The sequence below is a fragment of the Anomaloglossus baeobatrachus genome, chromosome 1, assembly GCF_048569485.1.
Source record: "Anomaloglossus baeobatrachus isolate aAnoBae1 chromosome 1, aAnoBae1.hap1, whole genome shotgun sequence".
Lineage (NCBI taxonomy): Eukaryota > Metazoa > Chordata > Amphibia > Anura > Aromobatidae > Anomaloglossus > Anomaloglossus baeobatrachus.
In genome coordinates, this window is record NC_134353.1 from 263,443,014 (window position 1) to 263,455,255 (window position 12,242).

A 12,242-nucleotide genomic window follows, 5' to 3' on the forward strand; every position below is an offset into this window, starting at 1 on the left:
AAAAAACAGTAACCAAGTCAGGGTAGTCTATAATTCTTTAACTTACGGGACCTGGAAGAATAGCTTGATGTCAGCTGAGGAACTATTTTTATATCTGTGATGTTTGCCATGGACGGCATTAAGGTGATTATTACACTTTCTTTTCCTGTGTGCTTATTTATTATCCGGATGAAAGAAGATTTGTTCTCTGTATAATAGATCAGTTCTGAGAAGAGTGAAAGCCCCCAAATGCTGTGTCTCGAAGAACTGTAGATTAAAAAGAAAAATAATTATTGCATACATCAATCACAAATTAAAGATGACTGGTCACCAATTGAAAAGTGGCCAGTTGTTGCTCTTAATTTATTAATATAAATTTTAATAGTATTATAAACTTTATTAAAAGCATAAGCTGGCCACTTTTGACCGGTTATCAGGTCCTCTTTAAGGGGTGCTTCACACATAGCGAGATCGCTACCGAAATCGCTGCTACGGCACGGTTTTGGTGACGCAACAGTGACCTCATTAGCGATCTCGCTGTGTGTGACACAGAGCAGCGATCTGGCCCCTGCTGCGAGATCGCTGGTCGTTACACACAGCCCTGGTTCGTTTTTTTCAAAGGCGCTCTCCCGCTGTGACACACAGATCGCTGTGTGTGACAGCGAGAGAGCGACGAAATGAAGCGAGCAGGGAGCAGGAGGCAGCATCCGGCAGCTGCGGTAAGCTGTAACCAGGGTAAACATCGGGTAACCAAGGTGGTTACCCGATATTTACCTTAGTTACCAGCCTCCGCAGCTCTCACGCTGCCTGTGCTGCCGGCTCCGGCTCTCTGCACATGTAGCTGCTGTACACATCGGGTTAATTAACCCGATGTGTACTGTAGCTAGGAGAGCAAGGAGCCAGCGCTAAGCAGTGTGCGCGGCTCCCTGCTCTCTGCACATGTAGCTGCAGTACACATCGGGTTAATTAACCCGATGTGTACTGTAGCTAGGAGAGCAAGGAGCCAGCGCTAAGCAGTGTGCGCGGCTCCCTGCTCTCTGCACATGTAGCAATGTTATGATCGCTGCTGCGTCGCTGTGTTTGACAGCTAAGCAGCGATCATAACAGCGACTTACCAGGTCGCTGTTACGTCACAGAAAATGGTGACGTAACAGCGACGTCGTTGTCGCTGTCGCTATGTGTGAAGCACCCCTTAATCATCATAGTTTGTATTGAGAGTAGAAAATAAAGTGATTGTACATAATCAAGTTACTTTTATCAAGCTGCAAACTGGGGTTGGACACAAACAGCAGAGGTATCCTGCACAGACACTGTAATATCCTGTATCAAAGCTGAGGCAGGGAATGCAGCAGCCAATTAAGGGTGATTTAGTATAGTAAAAGGACGTGTGCTTACAGATCACCTACTGAGATAGGAAGAGAAAGTCCTAAAACATTAGACACATACTCAGAGAGTAAAGGCTACTTTACACACTGCGATATCGCTCCCGATATCGCTAGTGTGGGTACCCGCCCCCATCTGTTGCGCGACACGGGCAAATCGCTGCCCGTGCCGCACAAAAGCAGTCACACATACTTACCTGTCCGGCGACGTCGCTGTGACGGGCGAACCGCCTCCTTTGTAAGGGGGCGGTCCGTGCGGCGTCACAGCGACGTCACTGAAGCGTCACTGAACCACTGCCCAATAGCAGCGGAGGGGCGGAAATGAGCGGGACGTAACATCCCGCCCACCTCCTTCCTTCCTCATAGCGGCCGGGAGGCAGGTAAGGGGAGCTTCCTCGTTCCTGCGGTGTCACACATAGCGATGTGTGCTGCCGCAGGAATGAGGAACAACTTCGTTACTGCTGCAGTAACGATTTTTAAGAATGGACCCCCATGTCGCCGATTAGCGATTTTGCACGTTTTTGCAACGATGCAAAATCGCTTATCGGTGTCACACGCAATGGCATCGCTAATGCGGCCGGATGTGCGTCACAAAATCCGTGACCCCAACGACTCCGCATTAGCGATGTCGCAAAGTGTAAAGCCCGCTTTAGGCCATGTGCATATGTTGAATATTTAGTGAGGGTTTTTTTACCTCAATATTTGTATTTGTAAGCCAAAACTAGTATTGGTACAGGAAATGTATAACAGAAACACTTGCACCACTTTTAACATTTTTCACCTACTCCTGATTTTGCCTTATAAATAAAAAAATCGCCAAATACTCAACATGTGTGCGTGGCCTTATATGTTATATAAGTGCAGTAGTGAAGAAGATGAGCGTAGAAGTCTGGAAAAGTTGTAGAGACTGAATTAATAAGAGTAGAGTTATATAAAAGAAATCCTAGCAGTGGCAGGGACAGAATTAATATGATTAATCATTGATATGGTATTTGTTCTGCTGCACTTGAATTACAATTACACATTTCAGTTTTTCATTTTTAATGCACTACAAAGCAAAAGCAAGGCTGCACAATAGTTTTTGCAGAAAAAAAATCTGAAATCAGTCAAAGATGGTGTACTTTCTTGACAGAAATAACTATACCGAGTTTTTACAATTCTTGGGCAATCCTTCATGAGAAGGAGTGGATAATTGTTTTTGAAATATACAAAATAGTTTTTGAAAATTCCTCAAAATCCAGATATTTAAATACATCTATCTACCGCACACATCATACATGATACATGCGGTAAATATTATTTTTTTTTCATACATCTGTTTTATTAGTTGAATTTTACATCTGTTCATGCCACACCAATACAATATCTTGATGTAGGTGCTGGCGTTTTTGAATGTGCACTTATCTATCATTTATCATGTTATTTTTGAGAAGGGGGTTGAAATTTTTTAAAATAATATTCAAAAAAATATGTTTAAAACTATGGACATTTAACTGTGCATGTCTGTTTTTATTCACCTGTTTACTAGCCTAATTTGATAACCCTACACCCCACACTTTTACTGCAGCCTAAAGCCATATTTTGCTTTGTGTACATACCTAGTATTTCTTGTTACTATTTTTAAAAGGTTTAAATTATTCGGGTTTAAAAGATTGTCAAAAGTTAATTGTAGCATTCTACAAAATGTGTCGTAAAAGAAAAAAAGAAAAAGACTTAATTTGGCAAAGCTAATAGACAGCAAAATGGTAATGGCAACGACCAGCATAGTATAAAGAAAAAACACATATTGCTAAGAATGTGGGAACTGATCAAGTGACGCACCACCAACACCACTGGCCATTCAGGCAGTAGTACCATCAAACATGGACCACAACTGGCCTCTTTTAGTTATAGCAAGTATATTAGTGGGAGGGATGTGGATGGAGTGATGGATTTGTCTCAGTCACAATAGGATTATATCACCTTCATCAGATTATGTCTGTGTTTCCACAAACTGGTGTGCCTGGTCACAAATGACAAAGAGGGACATTTTTGGACCATTTTATATTTTGAAAAAGCATGACAAGTCTGTCAGTGTGCTTTGTTATTAAATGGGTGTTGGGTGCTACCAGGTTACCACCCAATTTTATGGTGAGGTCACTTTGACATTACTAGGGCTTTGGAGGTGTTAAAGAGCTTGAAAGGAGTTGGATATAGTCCTAGGTGAGTTCAGAATGTTAGTATGTTACACATCTTTCCGAGGCTTTGCAGAATTGCGATTCATGGTAAATTGATGCACTCTGTGAATCAAATTTTTGGGAAAACATTGTTGAATTTGAATTTCAAAATATTAGATAGTCTGTTTTTACAAACTATAAAAATGATTAAATGGGTTGTACAGCCATTTAAAAAAAATATTTAAATGTCTGTAATATTCTAATTTATTTTACTTAGAGCCGCAACACACATCCGTTTAATTTGTATGTGTGCGGTACGTATTTGCACGTACCGGAGACACGTACACACGGAGACCCATGTTATTCAATGGTAGATGGTACACACACGTAAAATCACACGGAACATGTGACCGTGTGGTAAGTACGTGTGTGCGCTTTTCTACACGGACGACATGTCCGTTTTTGGCCGGCAGCACGCAGGCACGGACCCGCTTTAGTCTATGGGTCCGTGCCTGCACATACCGCACACGGAGTATGTCCGTGTTCAGCACGTTTCGTGCGTGTGCGTTTTTACACTAGCGATCTTTTCTTTTGTTTTTTTTAAATTAAATTCAGTATACTTACCTTTTTTCTCCTGTTCTCACTCATACTTACATTGGCGCTCGTTTTTTTTCTTCCCCCGGCTCATACCGCTCCCCGATCACCAGCGCGGCGAGGAACAGCTGTGTAGAGAATACGCGGCAACAATTACTTTGAATATGCCGGCCGCTCATTAATCAATCTCGTATTCCCTGCTTTCTCCACCCACAGACGCCTGTGATTGGTTGCAGTCAGACACGCCCCCCACGCTGAGTGACAGGTGTCTCACTGCACCCAATCACAGCAGCCAGTGGGCGTGTCTATACTGTGCAGTAAAAGAAATAAATAAATAATTAAAAAAAACGGTGTGCGGTCCCACCCAATTTTAATACCAGCCAGATAAAGCCATACGGCTGAAGGCTGGTATTCTCAGGATGGGGAGCCCCACATTATGGGGAGACCCCCAGCCTAACAATATCAGTCAGCAGCCGCCCAGAATTGCAGTATACATTATATGCAACAGTTCTGGGACTGTACTCGGCTCTTCCCGATTTGCCTGGTGCGTTGGCAAATCGGGGTAATAAGGAGTTATTGGCAGCCCATAGCTGCCAATAAGTCCTAGATTAATCATGTCAGGCGTCTCCCCGAGATACCTTCCATAATTAATCTGTAAATTACAGTAAATAAACACACACACCCGAACAATCCTTTATTAGAAAAAAAAACACTAACAAATTGCCTTGTTCACCAATTTAATAAGCCCGTGTTTTTTTTTCTAATAAAGGATTGTTCGGGTGTGTGTGTTTATTTACTGTAATTTACAGATTAATCATGGAAGGTATCTCGGGGAGACGCCTGACATGATTAATCTAGGACTTATTGGCAGCTATGGGCTGCCAATAACTCCTCATTACCCCGATTTGCCAACGCACCAGGGCAAATCGGGAAGAGCCGGGTACAGTCCCAGAACTGTCGCATATAATGCATGCGGCAATTCTGGGCGGCTGCTGACTGATATTGTTAGGCTGGGGGGCTCCCCATAACGTGGGGCTCCCCATCCTGAGAATATCAGCCTTCAGCCGTATGGCTTTATCTGGCTGGTATTAAAATTGGGGGGGGACCGTACGCCGTTTTTTTTTAATTATTTATTTATTTCTTTTACTGCACAGTATAGACACGCCCACCGGCTGCTGTGATTGGGTGCAGTGAGACACCTGTCACTCAGCGTGGGGGGCATGTCTGACTGCAACCAATCACAGGCGTCTGTGTGTGGAGAAAGCAGGGAATACAAGATTGATTAATGAGCGGCCGGCATATTCAAAGTAATTGTTGCCGCGTATTCTCTGCACAGCTGTTCCTCGCCGCGCTGGTGATCGGGGAGCGGTAAGTATGAGAGAGGGCTGCTCACTTCAGTCACTCGGGGGATTAGCGGTCACTGGTGAATCCTTCACAGGTGACCGCTAATCAGTACGCGGCACACAGACAGATCCGTGGCATGACAATGAAGTCAGGTGAAGTTCACCCGAGTTCATTCTCATCGCGCAACTCTGTCTGCTGTCAGCCGACATGTATCAACGACATTGTGCAACACACAAACGGACATTCCACACGGACATTCTACGTACACATACACGGGCATTTTAGACACAAACACGGACATTTTACACATACACACGGCTCGCATACACCATCACACGGATGCCATACGTACCGGAGAAACGCCCCAAAAAAATGGAACACGGACCCGAAAAACTGACTGTGTCATACGGACGTTTTTTTTGCGGAAGTGTGTTTTAGGCCTTACAATATACAAGTATTACGATATTAGCCCTGATTTCCCAAATTCCTGATTTCAAAGCTGATTTCAAAGGAAAATTACTTTGTAACGGCTGCAAAGTTGTGAGATATGCTTTTCTGTGACCCAGCCAAATATTTTTATTTTTTGGGAGGCAGGGTACCCAATAAGGACTGCTATGAGGCCTTAAAATTTCTATGTACGCCCCTGCTTAGAAAAAAACAAACGTGCATCAGGACCAGCAGGAAAATCAGAATACCGGCTAATTTCATAGGAAAAGCATATCGGCATAGTTCCCAACATTGGTGTTGGTAGAATAGAGATGTTTAATGATGATAAAACACCCATCATGTACATAAAGCATATTTATATGTATAACTTACTGGGCTATTTCCTTGATCACTGTTACAAAATCCCCATGGTAAGTGCAAACACCGATGCTTGATTGACCACCTTCTAGATTAGATAAGATCCAATATATTTTCTTAGCATCTGTGTCCAGTGCAAGAGCTTGAATATCCCCTCTCATCTCAGATACAGATACTATGGTACTCGAATTCAGATGACATTTCTGAATCACTGACAATAAACTAACGGATGTCCAGAAGAGCAACCTGCAAATCAGAAACACATTACAGTGAGAAGTATTTATCTAAGCGCAATGTCAAAGATCTAAATATAAACTAACAATAAGAATGTTTTGCCGTTTTGTAACATTTTCTCATTTCTTGCAATATAAATGGCCACTATTTAGCAGTAGAAATTCGACAAAAGAACACATTGTACACTGTTGTCTTTTAACAAAAACAAAATGTACTAATGGTTCAGTTTCATAAAAATAAAATGTATATTTTATTATGGAAATATATTTATAAAGTCACACATACAGTATATTTTAGTATTTATTGTTGTTCCTTTTCTGGTGATAAGGTATTATAGGTTACTGTTTTGATCATAAGTGTAATTTTAGACTTAAAATAAGAAAAAAAAAAGGAGATCAGTAAAAACACATTTCAAAACACAATTTTATACCACTTGTAATGGTATTAGCACTATAGGAATAGTTTACATTCCAGCCTACAGGGATTTTCTTACCGCATCTATTATAACCTGATATGATAGGTAATAAAGGTTTCATTGCTAGGCCCATTGAGTAACTAGAACATATGGATCCAAGTCCATTGTTCTTCCTCAGCAGCACGGCTAGGGAAGAGTTAAATGGAGCATGTGCATTGCCACTCTATCCAAAATCTGTGACTGACAGAAACAGCCAAGATGAATCATTTAAAAGTAATATGTAAATCTTTTTTTTATATTTAATATAAAATAATTAAAGTTAAATTCTAAAGTTGCATATACCCCTCCACTGGATCAACAGAAATGAAGGTGGGATGAACTAAACCTCTCAAAAGGGTTCTAGATTTCTTTCCACTCATATCAGTCCACTCTATCGTTCCTTTGTGCTGGTTAGACCAATAAATATTCTTTTTTTTCCAATCTACTGTGAATCTTGTTGCCCCTTGTATTACAGCACGCATTCTCTGAAATACAAAAACATTGGTGTTATCGGAAGGTGAAATATTAGAAACACAACATCTATTATTAAATCATAAAACAGATTATTTAACACCTCAACAAAAGAAAGGTTGTTATATGTACTTGAACTTCTAGTTATATATACTATTTTTCCTGACATTATCCGTTACCTGCGACTGAGACCAAGCTTTCTGACACTGGGCAGCACATTTCTCTCTAGAACTTTTTGGCAAGGCACATCAGCTCTAGGTTCACAGATGGAAAAAGGAAGCATATCAGTAAAAGAACACTGTCCCTACTGTGAAACATGGAGGAGGCTCTGTTATGGGGCTGCATTGATGCATCTGGCACAGGGTGTCTTGAATCTGTAAGGGTACAATGAAATCTCAAGAATATCAAGGGATTCTAGAGAGAAATGTGCTCCCCAGTGTCAGAAAGCTTGGTCTCAGTCACAGGTCAGGGTCTTGTAACAGGATAATGACCCAAAACACACAGCTAAAAACACTCCAGCATAGTCCAATGTTTTCCTCTTGGCCTTTCTTAAGTGGCCTTCTATGAGCCCTGACCTAAAACCTATTGAGCAGCTTTGGAAAGAGCTGAAAAATGCCGTCTGGAAAAGGCAACCTTCAGATGGGAGACAACTGGAGCAGGTTGCTCTTGAGGATTGGCCAAAATACCTGTTGAGAGGTGCAGAACTCTCATTGACAGTTACAGGCATCGTTTGCTTGCAGTGATTGCCTCAAAAGGTTGTGAAACAAAATATTAAGATAAGGTATCATCATTTCTGTCCAGGCCTATTTCCTGAGTTTTATTTTTTTTTAAATTCTGTGGAAGCTGAAAAGCAATGTTTGGCTCTCATTTGTTCATTTTCATAGATTTTTTATTTATTACTTTTGTCAGATTCAAGTTATTTCTGTGACTATTGTGGGTTTTACTTTCATTAAACGAGGGGTACCAACAAATTTGACCACGTGTTTATATTCATTTGAAATATCTATATATATAATTGCCTTATTCTGTCTGTCTGTCTGTTTGTCTGTCATGCTCCAAAATTGTGTCCTTACGGTGACACAAAGCTGATTGGCCGCTGGGCTCGCCATGGCCCCCGCCCCCCCACACGGATTGGCCTCTCGCCCCGGCTCTCTGCAGGCCCCGCCCCCCTCACGCAATGCACGCTCGCTCTGGCCCAACTGACACGGAGCTCCGACTCCCAGGTGAGTACACACACACACATCAGATCCCACTCACTCTCACACACACCTCACACATCACATCCACACACTCACAACATCCTGGGATATCGCTTGCTTCTACACCGGCTCCGTCACGATCCCAGCAGCGCCAGACATAACATTGCGATGCTGGGATCTTGACGGAGCCCGTGAACGCTGGTAACCATTATACACATCGGGTAACTAAGGTCCCTTAGTTACCCGATGTGTATCATAGTTACCAGTGTACACCGGCTCCCAGTACACATGTGCAGGGAGCCGGCATTATACTCCTCTCCCCCCAGGACTACTCCTCCTATTACAGTCCTCCTATTATACTCCTCTCTGAGTATAATAGGAGAACTATTATAGCATGGGGGATGTAGCACGATGGGGGGTGCGCAGCATGGGGGATGTAGCACGATGGGGTGCGCAGCATGGGGGATGTAGCACGATGGGGAGGTGCGCAGCATGGGGGATGTAGCACGATGGGGAGTGCGCAGCATGGGGGATGTAGCACGATGCGGAGTGCGCAGAATGGGGGATGTAGCACGATGGGGAGTGCGCAGCATGGGGGATGTAGCACGATGGGGAGTGTGCAGCATGGGGGATGTAGCACGATGTGGAGTGCGCAGCATGAGGGATGTAGCATGATGGGGAGTGCGCAGCATGGGGGATGTAGCACGATGGGGAGGTGCGCAGCATGGGGGATGTAGCACGATGGGGAGTGCGCAGCATGGGGGATGTAGCACGATGGGGAGTGCGCAACATGGCGGATGGAGCACGATGGCGGGTGCGCAGCATGGGGGATGTAACACGATGGGGAGTGCGCAGCATGGGGGATGTAGCACGATGGGGGATGTAGCACGATGGGGGATGTAGCACGATGGGGGGTGCGCAGCATGGGGGATGTAGCATGATGGGGAGTGCGCAGTATGGGGGATGTAGCACGATGGGGAGTGCGCAGCATGGGGGCACGATGGGGGGTGCGCAGCATGGGGGATGTAGCACGATGGGGGGTGCGCGGCATGGGGGATGGAGCACGATGGGGAGTGCGCAGCATGGGGGATGTAGCACGATGGGGGATGTAGCACGATGGGGGATGTAGCACGATGGGGGGTGCGCAGCATGGGGGATGTAGCACGATGGGGAGTGCGCAGCATGGGGGATGTAGCACGATGGGGGGTGCGCAGCATGGGGGATGTAGCACGATGGGGGTGCGCAGCATGGGGGATGGAGCATGATGGGGAGTGCGCAGCATGGAGGATGGAGCACGATGGGGAGTGCGCAGCATGGGGGATGGAGCACGATGGGGGGTGCGCAGCATGGGGGATGGAGCACGATGGGGGGTGCGCAGCATGGGCGATGGAGCACGATGGGGAATGCGCAGCATAGGGGATGGGGCATGATGGGGGGTGCGCAGCATGGGGGATGGAGCACGATGGGAGGTGCACACCTCCCCCCAACACACACACACACACACACACACAGGGAACCACAAACACCGCCATACACAGACACCCACACACACAGACAACGCTGCACACACACAACACCCAACACACAAACACCGCGGCATACATAAATATACGCACATACCGCACAACACACACATTGCACAAAACATACCTCCCCCCAAAACACACCACACCCACACAAACCGCGCAACACACACACACACAACGCGACAGACACACAGCGCTCCACAAACAACGCAACACACATACAACACCGCTCTCACCCCCCGCCACACCCAGACAACACCCAGAACATGTACAGCGCCCTACACAAACACTTGGTAACTACACACAACAACATCTATATATATATATATATCTATAACAAAAATCATACATGAACTACACAATACGTAAATTCTAGAATACCCGATGCGTAGAATCGGGCCACCTTCTAGTCTATATATATAATTGCCTTATTCTGTCTGTCTGTCTGTCTGTCTGTCTGTCATGCTCCAAAATTGTGTCCTTACGGTGACACAAAGCTGATTGGCCGCTGGGCTCGCCATGGCCCCGCCCCCCCACACGGATTGGCCTCTCGCCCCGGCTCTCTGCAGGCTCTGCCCCCCTCACGCAATGCATGCTTGCTCTGGCCCAACTGACACGGAGCTCCGACTCCCAGGTGAGTACACACACACACATTAGATCACACTCACTCTCACGCACACCTCACACATCACATCCACACACTCACAACATCCTGGGATATCGCTTGCTTCTACACCGGCTCCGTCACGATCCCAGTAGCGCCAGACATAACCTTGCGATGCTGGGATCTTGACGGAGCCCGTGAACGCTGGTAACCATTATACACATCGGGTAACTAAGGTCCCTTGGTTACCCGATGTGTATCATAGTTACCAGTGTACACCGGCTCCGTCACAATCCCAGCAGCGCCAGACATAACCTTGCGATGCTGGGATCTTGACGGAGCCCGTGAATGCTGGTAACCATTAAACACATCGGGTAACTAAGGTCCCTTAGTTACCCGATGTGTATCATAGTTACCAGTGTACACCGGCTCCCGGTACACATGTGCAGGGAGCCGGCATTATACTCCTCTCCCCCCAGGACTACTCCTCCTATTACAGTCCTCCTATTATACTCCTCTCTGAGTATAATAGGAGAACTATTATAGCATGGGGGATGTAGCACGATGGGGGGTGCACAGCATGGGGGATGTAGCACGATGGGGAGTGTGCAGCATGGGGGATGTAGCACGATGGGGAGTGCGCAGCATGGGGGATGTAGCACGATGGGGAGTGCGCAGCATGGGGGATGTAGCACGATGGGGAGGTGCGCAGCATGGGGGATGTAGCGTGATGGGGAGTGCGCAGCATGGGGGATGTAGCACGATGGGGAGTGCGCAGCATGGCGGATGGAGCACGATGGCGGGTGCGCAGCATGGGGGATGTAGCACAATGGGGAGTGCGCAGCATGGGGGATGTAGCACGATGGGGGATGTAGCACGATGGGGGATGTAGCACGATGGGGGGTGCGCAGCATGGGGGATGTAGCACGATGGGGAGTGCGCAGCATGGGGGATGTAGCACGATGGGGAGTGCGCAGCATGGGGGATGTAGCACGATGGGGAGTGCGCAGCATGGGGGATGTAGCATGATGGGGAGTGCGCAGCATGGCGGATAGAGCACGATGGCGGGTGCGCAGCATGGGGGATGTAGCACGATGGGGAGTGCGCAGCATGGGGGATGTAGCACGATGGGGGATGTAGCACGATGGGGGATGTAGCACGATGGGGGGTGCGCAGCATGGGGGATGTAGCACAATGGGGAGTGCGCAGCATGGGGGATGTAGCACGATGGGGAGTGCGCAGCATGGGGGATGTAGCACGATGGGGGGTGCGCAGCATGGGGGATGTAGCACGATGGGGCGTGCGCAGCATGGGGGATGGAGCATGATGGGGAGTGCGCAGCATGGAGGATGGAGCACGATGGGGAGTGCGCAGCATGGAGGATGGAGCACGATGGGGAGTGCGCAGCATGGGGGATGGAGCACGATAGGGGGTGCGCAGCATGGGGGATGGAGCACGATGGGGAATGCGCAGCATAGGGGATGGGGCATGATGG

At 46.6% G+C, this 12,242-nt stretch overlaps 1 protein-coding gene across 3 annotated transcripts in view; it reads right to left on the reverse strand.

The window, feature by feature from the left end:
• The window catches only part of EGF (epidermal growth factor), a 298,020-nt gene that overhangs the window by 209,642 nt on the left and 76,136 nt on the right, over positions 1–12,242 (reverse strand). For all 3 annotated transcript variants that reach the window (XM_075349333.1, XM_075349340.1, XM_075349348.1), the window contains exons 3-5: positions 7,251–7,432; positions 6,275–6,505; positions 47–246 (exon numbers count right to left, since the gene is read on the reverse strand). In XM_075349333.1, the coding sequence (XP_075205448.1) occupies positions 47–246; positions 6,275–6,505; positions 7,251–7,432 (613 nt within the window). The remainder of the gene's footprint in view (positions 1–46; positions 247–6,274; positions 6,506–7,250; positions 7,433–12,242) is intronic.